The sequence below is a fragment of the Euprymna scolopes genome, chromosome 14, assembly GCF_053919585.1.
Source record: "Euprymna scolopes isolate OS-2025 chromosome 14, ASM5391958v1, whole genome shotgun sequence".
NCBI lineage: Eukaryota > Metazoa > Mollusca > Cephalopoda > Sepiida > Sepiolidae > Euprymna > Euprymna scolopes.
In genome coordinates this window covers 97,413,173-97,429,828 of record NC_136495.1, presented here as the reverse complement: position 1 = coordinate 97,429,828, position 16,656 = coordinate 97,413,173, and the positions used below count along the sequence as shown (strand labels likewise).

At 33.0% G+C, this 16,656-nt stretch overlaps 1 protein-coding gene across 3 annotated transcripts in view; it reads left to right on the top strand.

Moving 5' to 3' along the window:
• Positions 1–16,656, top strand: part of LOC145293188 (zinc finger CCHC domain-containing protein 17-like) — a 129,549-nt gene that overhangs the window by 93,284 nt on the left and 19,609 nt on the right. For all 3 annotated transcript variants that reach the window (XM_080139681.1, XM_080139680.1, XM_080139682.1), the window contains exons 6-7: positions 4,725–4,855; positions 6,167–6,238. In XM_080139681.1, the coding sequence (XP_079995807.1) occupies positions 4,725–4,855; positions 6,167–6,238 (203 nt within the window). The remainder of the gene's footprint in view (positions 1–4,724; positions 4,856–6,166; positions 6,239–16,656) is intronic.

The window sequence follows — 16,656 nt, the reverse complement described above, 5'->3', positions numbered from 1 at the left end:
GCAAAATGTGTGTGACCATTTTGTGTATGTCTCGCAAAGGCTTTTTTCACACACAGGCTCTCGGGGGGGGGGGGTTACTATCGTTTAGAAGTGTTTATATACCCCCTAGATAATAATATCTAGGATTTGGGAACGCGTGTCGGGTCTAGATTTATTTACGTCGATTTTTACAAAATTATTGCTATTTCAACCCGTCTTGTGTTCGTTCAGCTTTTTCGTATAAAAAGCGAAACTAATTCAAAGCTAAGGCAGTGTTCCCGGCATTCGCACCGGGAAACGTCCAGAAGCAATCAGCTTTGATCAATGTGGGGACAAACTCCTCTTATATCAGACAATTGCTATTCAACTGGACAATGGGGAGCTGGTTTTCCCCTCCCCAACATCTGTTGGGGGAAAACCAGTCAAAGTTAGGTAAACAAACCCAAACGCTGCTTAGCAGCAAAAGTTAACTGCGTGACTTCTATTTGACCTCATTAATTAGGTCAAATAGAAGCAGCAGAGTTAACTTTTATTGCAGCCACCTGTCGATTCTGTTTTTAATACTTAAATAAATAAATTAAAACATGTTCCGTTGTATGTTGCCGTGGCCCAGTGGTTAACGTTGTACTTTTTTTTTCTCACACTTTAATTTCCAACTTTGCCTCAAAGGTTCGGGTTCGATTCTCATACTCACCTACTAAAACTTTTTTTTTTAGTTTAACCTCAATGTTTGGATTTACCCAAAACCACACACACCTCAAAACACCCGGGCATCGCCGGGTACCCCCCCCCCACTAGTCTATCATAAATCTTAGTTGTCTGTGTCTTTGTATATCTGCTAAAACCTTTTGTCATCTGCACTGAAGCGGCATGAATGTAGTACTGTTAGAACAAGCAATCTCATGGACACATAATATTGAAAAAAACTTTTAATTCTTGATTTCATGTAGAAATGTTGTTTTACTTGAAGGGGGGGGCAAGTAAACCTCTTGGTTTTGACACTGTTTGTTAATCATGCATACGTGAATGGTCAATTCGTTGTTTCATTTTAAAAGGTTAAATTTGCAATATAATAACATCAGTGTCATCGTGGCCCAATTGATAATGTGTTCATTTATGAACTTAAGTTATGCAAGTTCCCATCTAGCACGCAGCATTTTTTTTTTTTTTCTGCTTACAAAATTTTGCTTTCGGTTTTACTGCTGGCTGATGGCACCTAAGTCCAAATTTGTTTTTTAATTGACTCTATAAATTAAAATATCATATTTAACTGTATTTTACAACTGGCCAACGACTCCCCCCCCCACTAGTATTTCAATGGATATCCTCATGTATCACGAGCCTAATGTGCATTTCATCTATCCCTTTCTCCCTTGCAATGCATCTATTTGTTGAATTCATTGTCAATGATTTCTGAACTTCAGTGAAGAACAGTGTTAGATCGTCAATCATGTGTTATTTTCTCTAATGTCATCTCATAGACAAATCCTTTTTCTCAAATCATAGGATTCTGTAAAGAAAATATTTTGTACAAACATATTTAAAATAAATATAATGAAAAAAATAAAGTATAAGCAAAATAACATTTGACGATATACAAATATCAATTAATTTGCATAGCAATGTTAATTATATTATCGCCAAGCAAAATATTTTAAAAAAACCCTGAAAATTTCAAACAACCCAAAATAAACATGCCAAAATCTAAAGTTATTTTCAAAGGTATGGCCCAAATAATATCTCAAACAACAAAGCAAAAAGCATAACAAAATCTAAAACTTGAACAAAACTGCTTACACATTATGAATAGTCAAATGCCACACTATAAAAACACATTCACAAAGAAGAAATATTATAAAACTGTCTGAATTGAGGAAAAAAAGGAAGTGGTGACTAGAGATGACCTTATAATGGTTGAAAAGTTGTTCAACACCAACAAACAAGTAAGATCCTGAATCTTTCAATTCCTTCCTGACCCTTATGCTGATGTGGAAAAATCTCCTTATTTGTTCTTCTAGCTAGATTCCAATGAAAAAATGTGTATCCTTCCACAAATATAGGGGTTCAAAATTGTCCATAATTATTATTTAAAAAAGAATTGAAATATCATTGTTTTCATGAAGATATCATTGATAATGAAACATTAAAAAATAAGCACAAAATTACCAGTTGAAAATTACAAATATTGTCTGCATGTTCATATTATTTGGATTCTCAGACTACTATTCTCATCTTGAGTGTCATTTTCACAATGTTTCAGTCAATGTAACCTCTGACCATTTTCAGGTGTATCTTGTCAAACTGTGGAATCTTTCTGTCGAACTTAGGAATCTGCAAAGAATTTCATTTAATGTATTCTTTACTTTATGAACTTTAACTTCATTTAATCCATGGGAATAGCATGCTCACATTACTCATGGACACATAATTGATTGAATCAGCTATAACAGAGTAGAACTTCTAAGTAATTCACAATTGTATTTTTAGTGTTGCCTGCATCAAGAATTGAACCTTCAACCTACAGAAGAGTGTAACTTTACAACTGAATTTCATCAGGTACTTTATCCACTATGCCAGAAGTCTGCAAGCATGCTACCACAGTAGATTAAATAAAGAATTCCATTTAAAATTCCATGCAGATTCCCGAGTTTGATAGAAAGATTCTTGAATTCAACAAGATACACGTGAAGCAGGTCGGAGGTTACATCGATCGAAAGTTGTGAAAATCACACTCAAGATGAGAATAGTAGTCTGAAGAATCCAAATAATATGAATAATCAATCGTCATCTCAAAAATTCAGAAATATAATGCCTGCACTTTGTATGGAATTGTTTTAACACTTCCGTAAATTAATTTTGGCTAGAAGCAAGAATTGTATACATGTGCATGCAGTTATTATACTTTTAGCATTTGGTGTAAGGGAACATGTATGAGTTCAAGGGGAAATATAGTAAATTACTTATCTTATTGTTAAAAAGATGAAAGGTAATCCAACTATTGACTCGTATAGATATGAAACAGCAGCCTTCAAGAGATTAGATTATTTCTTGCCGATTGCTCGCTTCTGCATATCTGCATATCTGGTGGTGATATATCTTGTAGCCTATTCTTATGCTGTCTTCTCATTTTTATTACTGGCTTGTGGATAACAGTGCAGACTGAAGTCAGCTATTCACTGCAGTTTTTTGTTTTTAAAAAAATTTTTTTTTTAAGAAATTATTTCAAGATAATCTATGTTGTTGGTGCATGAACTTCACTGGAAGTTATCATGAAAATTTCCAAATAATCGTTTTGAATCTTAAACTTTTTTATTAGATCGTTTCAATTAATATTACTACCACCACTGCTAATATTATGAACAAAATTTTTGCTCATATATAAGAAACTAGAAGATGAAAATTAAAAAGAATATTGCAGAATATTAATTTCTTAGAAGCTGGTTATAAAGTTATTATGCAAATGAAACATTTGGATAACTGCGATTTGTGAGTTTTTTGATTAGTAAATATAGAAGTATACCAACTAGTTGACTTGCATAGATATGAAATACCAGCCTGCAGAAGATTAGATTTATTTCTTACTGCCTTCCATAGATATTGGGGAGGGAAGATTATCTTGTTGCCTGTTTTATCAAGTCAGCTATAGACAATTTGAATTGGTTCTGTTCTGTGCATTAATAATGTTGATAATTTTATGTACCCACGATTACTCTCTAAGGATAACACATCATGTAATAAGTTCTAGGCCTAACATATAGATGGCACAACTAATAAAAAATCCAGATGATATTTATAAAGTACTAACTTTCAAATTGCGTGTGTCAGGGTTTGAACACAACTGGATTATTAGTTTATACAAATTACAGTGAAATTGCAAATTTACAAATCCATGGAAAAATCTGAAATCACCATGTGATAAGATGATAGTGCCCCATACATATAATGGCTGTAAACACTTAAAAATAAAATCTGCAGATTTCAATTTTGAAGCACAGACATTTAATTTCAAATAAAACAAAAAAAAAACATGGAAAAAAAATAAATGTACATTATTTATATCTGATGTAATGAATATGAATACATTCAGGTTCTTCCTCCGTATAAGAATATGATTGGCTGGTTAAGCCATAAATACTGATTGGCAGAACCATCTGAGAGAGACATCGAAAGATATGTCGAAACTATAAACACTCAACACTAGATTATTACTTTAATAATGTAGCCAAGACAACTCGGCTACTTAAAACGAATATATTTCTTTTGCTATATCAATACTTCACTAATCTGCAAATTGCTACTGGTTGAACAGCATCTTATCATGGAATGGTCAGAATGAATGATACAATAAAATTTATCTCTGGAATTATTTCAAAAGTAATATCTATCAAAACAATCTCCAGGTTATTCCTGAACTAAAAAAGGTCATCACAGCCTAAATCAGGACAGTGTCCAGAGGAAGTGCATCAAGATTATTGAAAATTTAGCATGGTGTATTCAATTATGCTTATCATTTAATGACAAAAAAAAACGAAGACTATTGGACATTCATGTCTGAAACTTGATGAACAAGTCAGGCATTGATTGAAGTTTATTTGTAGACATATAAATTTTATTAACGATTCTAGGGGTGATATTTGAAGGGGGGATGGACAGGGGGGTACCATATGCATAAATGATTTTGATAACATATGTTTATTTATAAACTTCATCAGTGTGTTAATGTGTCCATAATTTCATTTTTTCAGGTCATTTTGCCAAAGATTGTTTTAGTGTCAGCGGCAAGGTCTATGATCTTATCCCTGATTTGGAAACAAAGGCTGGAACGTCTGAGAAAAACCTTGAAGAGACATCCGTAGAAAAGAAGAAGCGGAAGAAAGTAACCCTCTTTTTTTTATATATATATATTTTATTCATTCTCTTTTCAAAAAGTTTTAGTTTACTACTTTCGTTTTGGCTAAAGTACTCACCTATGATTGGTCAAAGGCTATAACTATCTATTATAAGATTAAATCTCCGTGTCTAAGTCACAGAACATTTTACTATTTGACTATATTTTTTTTTCTACAAAGATGTACAATAGAAAGACAAGAGTCTCATTCTAACATTTATTTACAACTTTATTGATTATCTTTGTTAGTATGGCTTGTAAGAAAATGGATTAGTATTGCAAAGAGTTCCTGTGTAGAGACGTTGATGACTGATTAGACAGACCTGTTGAAAGAGATGTGTGTTGAAGTTAGTAGAAGTGTGTGTTCATGTAAGGATGGGGACAAGGAGAAAGAGAGTTCATGTATGTGCAGTTAAAGTTATTGTTTGGCAGTAACCATGATGGATTCTTTCTTGTCTTAGTTGAACCCCAGGCCCGAAAGCCCGAGTGGGTTGGGTGGCGTGGCGTCCCAAGAGGGTAGTTGGGAATTAGTCTACGCCTTGTGGATTTGTTGTCAGTCCAAGATCCGGGAAGAAAAAGAGAGAATGACCATGTGTTTAACCTTTTATAAACTCAGTCACATGGTCAACTCACCTGAGTGATGGTTTTTGATTGGACAAATCAGAAAGGAAGTTGACTGCTACAACCAATCAGCAATGATGTTATAAAGCAAACATATTCAAAATCTTAAGCCGTAAGTGTATCTGCTCCTGCTGTGACAATGTATTTTTTTTATGTTTTTTTATTATCTTCAGCCTAGCTGTTCTCATATTCACAAAATTTCATCGGTTTAGATATATTTTTATTTATTTTCCACTGTGTCATCACTTATCAAGGCCAAAAGCTACTTGAGCATAATGTGGAATGAATTGTGAACTGAAGTGAAGAATATAACATGAGAGAATTTAAACTGATGAATAAAATATGATTACTTATGGGGACAGTTTATGATACATATTTTTATGTTGGATATGAAGACGACCATGTTGTAGTCTGCAGGGAAGCAGTCTTGTAATGTGTTGTTCAGATTGAAAGTTCTTGGAAAGAAAGTCTGTTTATGTAAATTCTGCTTGATATTAAACACACAGAGGAAGGAAGGAAAGATTGTGGCAAATTTTCAAAATTGTTCTGTAAGATACATATATATAAAGAAGTTGCATTTTGCTTATTTATAAGAGAATTTTTATTTCAAATTTGTTTGCTTTTTAAATTTTTTAATTGACACTTAAGTAATTAACCCTTTTGTCTTTTGTTTTTTAGGAAAAAAAAGCAAAGAAGAAACACAAGAAAAAAGAAAAACGAAAACACAAGAAAGATTCTCACAGTCCAGATGTAAGCTTTCTATCATTAATTTTTGTGATCCAGATTTCTATCATTATTTCTCGTGTTCCGGATGTAAGAGTCCTATCATTATTCCTAAGTACAGTTGTAGGATTCAATTCACTATTTTTCACAATACAGATGTTATATTTATTTCATTATTTTTTAAATTCTTTCAGAAACTAGAAAGCTAATAGAGCTGGTTCATATCCCAAACTTTCTTTATTTTGATGAGTGAGGTTAATAATACAAAAAATATTGAGTTTTGTCTTTGACCATCTACACCACAGCCCATACGTCAACACTGATTTTTCCAACCAATATTTTTCTCCTTCTTGGCTAGCCAGATTCTTTCTCTTTCTCCTCTGAATTCTGTAACATATTGATATTATAATTTTTGTTAAAGTTGGAGTTATCGAACTTGGTAGCGTTCTTCTATTTATTTAGTTATGTTCCTTGTCTCGAACGGATATTCAATATGACATCCGGTCAAAAGTAAGACATGTTTATCTTACGTCATGGGAAGTACTAAATGAAATAAAATTGGTAGCAGAGCATATTCTTTCGTGTAACAGATACACAATTGAAAGAAAGATGGCATCATTTATGAAATATTTTGCAGAGTGAAAAAAATGTACACCAAGTGGAAACAAGACATAAGTGTATGGTCTATCTTCACGGATTTACCTAGGGAAAAACAAGGCTCAACAGTATTTTTATCATTGCAACAAAACATACGAGAATGCATTCATCACTTAGACATCACAGATATCAGCCAAATTGAGGCATGTCATAAGTGTAGAAGCTGAAAAGATGTATGGATTGAACGATGCGCCCCGTTCATGGTACAAGAGAGTTACTCAGGAATTAACTAAACTAAAAGGAATGTTAAGTGCATATGACAATGCACTGTTTCTTTGGCATGATTTATCCGAGAACTTGATAGGTATTCTGAGAATACATGTAGATAACTTTATATTTTGTGGAAATTATTATTTTTAAAAAATGTGATTTCAGAATTAAAGAAAATATTCAAGGTTGGAATGTATAAAAATAGAACCTTCAAATTTCTGGGATTGTGTGTTAGACAAATGAAAGATGGGATAATTATAAACCAAAACAATTATGTGTGATCTACTTCTCCAATCAATATAAAAGAAAGAAAGATCCTTAAGGAAAAATGATGAGCTGAGTGAAGAGAAGAAGACAGATTAAAAAAGACTAACAGGTCAAATGATGTGAGTATCTACCTAAACTTGACCTGATGTATCATTTGATGTGTGCAGGATGAGTAATACTGGAAAATCTTCTAAAGTGAAGTTACTTTTTGAAGTCAACAAGTCACTATTAAAGTTTAAATCAAAGATAGGTTCTATATCCTTTCCACAGCTGGAAAATCCTTCAGATTTGAGTGTGGTTTGCTATTCTGATGCTACCTATGCCAGCTTGGAGGATGGTTCCTCACAGGGTTGATTTATCATCTTTGTTTATGGTAAGATGAATAGATTGGCTCCTATATACTGGTCAGCAAAAAAACTTGACCAAGTAATAAGAGCCCATTGGCATCCGAGACTCTTGCACTCAGTGAAGCTGCTGATGCAGGTATATTGATAGCTGCTATACTGCAAGAAATTTTCAGACTACCCAAGTCGCCTTAAGTACTTTGCAAAACAGACAACACATCTTTGGTAGAGACCTTAAAATCATCAAATCTTGCAAGTGATAGACGTTCAGGAGTTGATGTAGACAGAGTAAAGGAAATGTTGGTAAAGGAAGAAATCCAAATAGAATGGATCAGGGGTTGCAAACTGTTTGACAAAGATGGGAGCCTCTACTGAAATTCTAAGAGACTTGTGTTAATAACACCCATTTTCTTCGTTTTTTTTTCTTTTTTCCTTTTTGTTGGAACTTTAAGACTTACACCAGAAGACACCAACAATGTTAAAGTTGGTGTTATCGAATTTGGTGGCCTTCTTCTATATATTTAGTTATGTCCCTTGTCTCGAGTGGATATTCAGCGTCCAGCCAACAGTAACAGTAGTACATCCTACGTCGTGGTATGTACTAAGTGACCTAACAATTTGTACTCAATTATCTTACTTCCAAAACTCCAGTCTCTTGAAATACAAGCTGATATTAAAGGAAAGACGCACAATATTGTATTTTGGAAATCAAAAAATATATCCTAGTGATGAAGGGGTAGAGGGGGCGTGCATCTGTAATGGTAACCACTTTTAATATATGTTAAACAACTGGTTTACAAGTTCCACCTCCATGGCATTTTTCCCTCAATTAACAGCAAAAAATGATCATCATGGTGCTATTTGATATATTCCAATGAAGAAATTTACTGTGTATGAACATAGTCACATTTTATTAATCAGGAAAAAAAGAACAACAAAAGGGTTATTTTATAGTTTTTTTTTGGGGGGGGGGTCAAAGTCAAGCATGAAAACGAAAATGAATTTCTTGTTAAAAACTGGTTATAAAAGGAATAAACAACAAAAAAATAAGAGTATCAATTGGTCAAATAAAATATTTATATATTCCAGAGTAATTTAAAATCGTTACTTTGTGTTCTTCTGTCTTTATTTTTAAAAACAAGAAAATAAAGTAAAATCTTACCAAAGATTTAAAAAAATATAAATTTTTTTAATTTAAAAAAAATGTGAGGGCCTTTTTTTTTTCTTTTCTAACAAATTAACCTGGGTAGCCGGTGTTGCCCAAGTGTTTGGAGGTGTGTGTTGAGCAAAAAAAAAAAGAAATGGATAGTAGGCAGGCAGGCAAGCTCGAACCTGTGACTTGCAAAAATGGCTTGCAAAAAATCGACCCCTCCTTGTAGAAAGCTGCCCAGTTGAAGGTGAAGGAATTAATGTTTTTGGCTAATTTTCGATATTTGTCGTCCAAGACGTCGAGCTGCAAAATGATACCAATCTCGTGAAAATCCGTCACCTCTGTCAAAAGTTTTAAGCATACATATATGCATACATACATTTAAACAGACAGGTGAGATTTATATAATAGATGTAATAGTTTTCATCACCACCATCACCAATAACAAAAAGTTTAGTTTTAAAAATAAAGTATATATATAATTATTTAAAAGAGAAATTTGTTAGTCACTGTGTTCAATATTTTTTTTAATAAATTATTTCAGAGTAATCTAAGTTATAGGTGCATGTAAACTTCACTGGAGGTTATCATTAAAATTTAAAAATAATCATTTTGAATGTCAAATTTTTTCATTAAATTGCTTTAATTAATATTAGCAGGGAGATCCAACTTGCCTGAGATTGAATGATGATGAATGAATGTTTCACACTCCCATATTTTTTTATTGTCATCGAAATTGATTAAATCGGACATTTTTCAATTAAATCGATTGATTGCCTGCTTTAGTTAGGGACCCATCATGGTACACCGGGAGAAAGTTTATCATGTCTCCCCACAGCAACTTAGTCCATAATACATTATAGACTACATTGCACTGTATAGAACCTACTGTTGATTTTATAAAATTCATTTTTATATATATAATAGCTTGAATTAAAGTTTAAAATGTAAAAGTAAAGTATCATGCTTCAATTGTGCTCTGAACAGAAACATTCATTTTGAACACGCCCCTGTCATATCAAAGGACCCACTGTTGATTTTATATACCTGGCCTTACTGCTTGTGCGGTGATAATGGCTTAAATCTAAATTTAAAATGAGAATGTCAAGTATCATGATTCAATTGTACTTTAAACAGAAACATTTATTTGGAATGCACCCCTATTATATCAAAGAACCTACTGTTGATTTTATATGTCAGGCCTTTTGGCTTGTGTGGTAATAAAACTTCTCAAATGCACTTGTGATGTTAAACTGTGTAAGGTGTTAACTTTAATCAAAATCGCCTGTTCCTTTTTTCATTGGATTATTTCGATTATCGATATTTATTGAAGATATTCTGATACAAAACCTGCCAAGCACATAAAGTACCCCCCTGTGAAATTTCATAAAAATCATCCCAGCCGTTTTAAAGTCCATAGGAAACGAACTCACAGACAAAGTTCCTTTATATAATAGTAGTGATTACTGCCACCACTATGAATATTATGAACAAAAGTTTTGCTTACATATAAGAAAATAGATCAAAATTAGAAATGAATCATACAGAATATTAATTTATAAGAAACTGTTTTTAAAAATTATGCAAACAAAGCATCTGGATAACTGTTTTGGAGTTTTCTGACTGATGTCAATGTGTGTGTCTCTATCTATCCTACCATCTCTTCTCCCTCTCTTCTATCTCATATTCTTTCATGGCCTTGATCATTATAAATTACCCATTTGGCAATCCCAAGTTATCGTCCATCTAAGTACTATAAATTTTATAACATTCCATCTTTTCTCAAAATTCTTGTAATGTTTCTCTCCAATATTAACAGATACTGAGTGTTTCCTTATTAGTAACGTTTTCATAAATTAACCATTGTGTGATATTCTAGATACCGTGGCACTAAACATAATCCAAGGTCACAAGGATCACATGCATTCTTACTAGCTGCTCTATCAATTACTCCATGCCTGGAACTTTGGTGTGGACTCAACTATATCAGGATCTTGGGTAGGATGTCAATTCTGGTAGCAACCCAAAAACAAGAAAAACTTGCCCTGAACAATATTTATTCGAATGCAGATGTGTAACAATATTAAAAAAAGTAAAAGTTAACTTGTTCTTGTTAGGGAGAGAAAAGCATGTTGAGGAATCTGACTGATGTTAAGTCTTTGCTTGGGACTTTAAATTTTCTGTGAATTTTTGTCCCTGAGAAGAGATTTAATTTGGAAAAGAATTCTTTTTAGTCTTTTGAACTTCTGTCTTTGATTGTTCGCCAACTTGGATCTTTTCTCAGTTTGTCTGCCTCACTGAGCTGACCGCCGGTACTCTTGCAAATTCTCAAAGGGTTTAGTTCTTTTAGTGGGAACTTTCACTTGCATCAAAGTTTGTGATCCACTCACCAATTACACTTTGTTGCATTTTTCTGCTTTTTTGATTGGTTGACCAATGAAAACCTTGTTTTTACCAAAAAGGTGAGCCTTAATTATGGGCCTTAATATAGGGCTGAGTCTTGTTTAAAAATTAGAATGCGTGAGCATTAGTTGAGAGGTAATCACATTCATCAAATATGAAAAGTGTATTTTCATGATCTTTTGAATTCTTCAACAAAAAATTGTTGTCATGAAATCATTTCTTGACTGTTCTGACCCAAGTTTATAAAACTCATCATGAAAATCAAATCATTGACACTTATCAAAATCAATTGTGATTTTCGTCCATTTCTGATTTTTATATAAGAAATACTAGCAATTCAATTTTGAATTCTTTATTTTCAGCTGTCATTGTTTATCTCGGAAGACATGACCTTAACATGACCTTTTAATCAATCAAATTAAAACTCTAGCATTCACTGTCAACTCAGTGTGAAAGATAACCTTTTAAATTTAATCAGTCATGAAAATAATATTTTGCATGCCAATTCTGAAATCATTTTGATTAGATTTATTTTATAGTTTAATTTAACTCAATAAATTAATTAGAATCTTAATTAATAAAAAATTTCCAGACAATTTTTCATTGTACCAAAATTGTTCTTTTTTGACAATTAGAGAAAAAATTTAATAGTAACTGTTTTGATTTGTCTATCGTAAAAAGAGATTTTCAATTTTCTTTCTTCTTAAAGAAACTAAAAACATGGATGATTTCCAATGAAGTGTTAAGATTTTTGTCTAATAAAATTGTTTTTCTTATCATTTCTATTTTTTTTTTTTATTCATTCTTTCCTTTTCTTTTTTCTCCATTTAAGTCACTTTGCCTTCTTTTTCCCCTTTTATAATCACCTTTTCTTTTTCCACTTTTGATCTTTTATTTTCTTTCTCTTTTTTCATTGGCCTCTTTTTTATATTTTTCTCCTCCCTTTCCCATTATGGTTGAGACTAATCTGCATGTTTACACATATTTACATATGGATGCAGTTGTATTTCTGGTCTTCTTATAGAATGACAGAAGAACCAATAAATATATCGCAGGTTTACTCTGTTTTCTTGATGAAATTTGATTTTAATTGAAATTCGTCAGCTTAGAAAGCCAGTACAACTCAGAATTTCTTTTTTAGATGAATATTTATTTACTTAAAATCAACTAAATTTTGGTGAGATAATACCATCATCAGAAATATAATCAGTTTGCATTTTTTCCTCTTCCTTCCTCACAGCATGGTTTCACTAGAAAATTAAAATCCATGTGATCTTCAACAATGATATTTTTAAATGTTCAAAATCAGGAGGGATGCATAGTTTGCATGAAATTAATTAGTGAACTTTTTGTTTTCCTTGATGTAAATATTGTTTAAATTTGAATTAAAAATTTATCCTTATTTTATTAATTTAATATTAAAATTTGATTTTAGCTTATAAAACAATTTTTCTTTTTTAAAATTTGAAATTCATATAGACCTAATTTCATAGCAGATATCAACTGTACTTCATATTAATAGACAGAATAAAAAGAGAGAATGTTTCTATTTTCCATCTGGTGTTATTATCTAATCTTAAAGTGTCTTACACTCATCTTTAAACTAGGACAACACTACCTGAACAAAATCATTTTATATCTTTCTCATTTGTACTGTGTTTAAGTTGTTGACAGGTGCCATGTTAGATTTCCAGGATCAGTTATTTAACACTAATGCATTGTTAGAAAAATAGAACTTTTAAAATAAAGGAAGTCGTAAAATAATAGTTTATAAAAAAATAAAAAAAATCTATCTCACATGTATATATAATAACTCGGGTTTCAGGTTAAAATTAGAGTTAGATTTCAGATTTTACTCTTACTGAAGTTTTGGTTGGCTTTTGGAATTTTCTGAAATTTTGATTGGCTTCTGGAACTTTTTATGTTTCTAAAATTTTCTGGAAGAATTGATTGGTTTCTGAAATTTTCCAGAATTTTGCTTCACTTCTGGAATTTTGATTTGCTTTTAAAGTTTGGATAAAAAAGTTTTTAACAATGTATATTTAAATATATGGTATCTCCCTTAATTCTCTCCATATATATATATATATATATATATATATATAAGGCAAAATGTGTGTTAGTGTGTGCACTTTTTGTGTATGTCTGCAAAAGGCTTTTTTCCGGGGGGGGGGGGCGATCAGTCGGCTCTCTCCTTACAACTTTTTATATACTGTCTAAATCATAATATCTATGACTTAAGAACAGGGGAGCCAGTCTATCTTTAATTCGCCCAACTTTTATGCGCTATTTTTGAGATATTTTTTGATCGCTGCGTCTTCGTTACGCTTTTCAGTATAAAAAAAGCGAATGATGGGACAGGGGAAACAGAAATTGGCTTCAGTGCAAATCGTGTCAAGGTCAAACATCACGCGATTTAACTTTTTTGCACCTGTCAATTTCACTTTATAAACGTTAAATTAAAACAACTTTCACTTCCTCTCCCCTCATGGCCGAGATGGTTAGGTATCTGGGTTTTTTCTCTTTTGTTTCTACCTTCGCGTCAAGTCTACCTTCCTACTAAAACTTTTTTTTTTTTTACACCGCCAAACAACCGGCCAACGTTTTTTTTTTTTTTTAAACAGGTTTGGTTTGATCTACCCCCTTCCCCTCAACACACACACCTCCAAACACCTGAGCAACACTATATATATAAAAGGCAAAATGTGTGTTAGTGTGTGCACTTTTTGTGTATGTCTGACAAAGGCTTTTTTCCAGGAGGCAATCGGTCAGCTCACTCCTTCTTAAAACTTTTTATATGCTGTCTAAATCATAATATCTCCGACTTAAGAACGGGGGTCAAGTTTTATCTTTAATTTACCCAATTTTTATGCACTGTTTTCAAGATTTTTTTGGATCACCGCATGTTGATTCGTCTTTTTCGTATAAAAGCGATACTAATTTGAAGCTAAGGCATTGTTCCCGGCAAACATCCAGAAAGCAATCAGCTTTGATCAATGCAGAGTTTCTCCTTATATCAGACAATTGCTATTCAGTTTAGACAATCCCCTTTTTATGGGGAGCTGGTTTCCACCCCCAACATCTTGGGGAGACAAAACCAGCCAAAGTTGAGTAAACAAACTCAAAATAACTGCCCTGCAGTAACTTCTATTTGACCTCATTAAAAAACTGCCCCGTAGTAAAAGTAAACTTCACTACTAATATTTAACCTCATTAAGTCATTAAATGCGGGCACCTGTCAATTCTTAATTCTTAAATAAATTCAAACGTGTTTCAGTTACTCTTTCTTGCTGGCCGAGCGGTTAATGTGTCACGTTTTTTTCACACTTTATTTTCCAAGTTCGCCTCAAGGCTTCGGGTTCGATCTTACCTACCTACCTACCTACCTACCAAAACTTTTTTTTTAACCCCCCCCCCCCCCCCACCGACACAAACACCCGGGCAACGATTTTTTTTAAGAAGTTTTAACATAGTTTCTTTTTATATAATATTTGAACAGGATTATTACTTCCCTTATTCTTTTATTTTGATTTATCCCCCCCCCCCGGCCGACCACACACACCTCTAAACACCCGGGCAACACCAGGTACCCCTGCTAGTCTATAACATAAATCTCACCTGTCTGTTTAAATGTATGTATATATGTTTGTATGTTTGCCTAAAACTTTCGACAGAGGCGACGGATTTTCATGAGATCAGTATCATTTTGAAGCTCAACCCTTCAGATGACAAATATCGAAAAATTGGATCAAAACATTAATTCCTTCACCATCAACTGGGCACTTTTCTGCAGTGAGAGGTTGCTTTTTTCGCCAATATTTTCGAAAGTTATCACCTCCTTTTCGATTGACTAGCCTTAATTTAAACATTTCTCACTTCCGGTTTGGCAATGGACGTAACAGCAAAGACGTCATTTTTTTTTTTTTTTCACATTCTTTTTCTCCTTCGCAATATGGCTTTGAGCCTGCCTACTACTTTTTTGCTCAACACACATCTCCAAACCCCTGGGCAACACAAGGCACCCAATTAAATATATATATAATCTCAGAACCTCCTCTATCTCAAAATGCATAGATATACAGTATCTTTTATCTGCTTTTTATTAACATTGTTTATCAAATTTATACGATCATGTTCATTAGACATTGAGTTATACATTATTTAAGGACACCAATTTTCCCTTTCAAATTTTTCTTTAATTTTTTTTCCATTTTTAAGTAATCCACTTTCTTTTCATTTACATTTTTGAGAATTTTTTTTGTTTTCAAAATGACAATAAAATATGCTATTAATTATTATTACAGCAAAATTCAAAATTTTATTACATACTAGTAACTAACCTGTAATGAACATTTGTATATTGTACATTAAATCAAATAGAATAAATATTTGAATATAAAAAGAACTTGAAGCATAAAACTTTTACCAAAATGATCAGAACTGGTGTTAAATAACCCGAAAAAGGTTGATATGCCATAAAACAAATCAACCAAGTCAACCCCTCTCAGCCAATTAGAATTTATAGCTTATGAATACAAATTAGCAAAATACTTCAGGCAGCACACATGCACTTTTGTTTCAATAGATGGATGTTATATTACAAAACTGAGCATATGGAAAGCAAGAAAATGATAAACGAAAAGGTTGAGTTCAAACGTTTTATTTAAAGTTTAAACAATCGTGAAACGAACTGTTTGGTGTGTCAGGATAATTTGGCAGTGGCCAGGCATCGGTAGGAGTACTGGTCGGGTGTTGAGATGAACTCGATGACGATCTAAGTTATTTTCAGGCTGAGATGGGGGGCAGCGATTGCAGGAACATGGCTTAGCGTTCTGGTGTCTATGCAGCGATCCTTAATAGCTGGTGTCGCTGGCGAGGGGTTGATGGCTATTGGCTGGTGAGCTGTGGCGATCTGACGGTGCCGGTGGCAGAAGAGAGGCTTGCTGTCTAGTATCACGAGTGAGATTGCGGTGGTGGAGGTTGTGGCACAGTAATTTGAGTAGCTGCTGACGAAGCGAGATTCACAGCTTGTCACATAGGGGCTGATCTGTTTGCTTGTCGAAAATGCTGACATTTATATACTCACGATGCGGACATAGTAGTAGACAAAAGGCGGCTTTTATCGTTGGTTATCGTTTTTGCTTTTTATTTGTGTTTGTTTTTTGTTTTAATGTGTTGTAGGGAATCGTCTGTTTGGTGTTTGTATACATGTGTTATATCGATTTAAAATGAAGAAAGCTGTGAATGTGTTCTCGTAGGTGTTGTACTGTTGCAGTGTTTCGTGAAATAATTATTTGTGTTTGTATGCAGCCAGAGTTGTGTCTGCTATGATGTTTGTGTTTTGTATTTTGATTTTTCTTTTGATGTGTGGCTTCCTCTGGCGGTTTTCTTTGTTGAAGTGAGGTGTGAGTTAT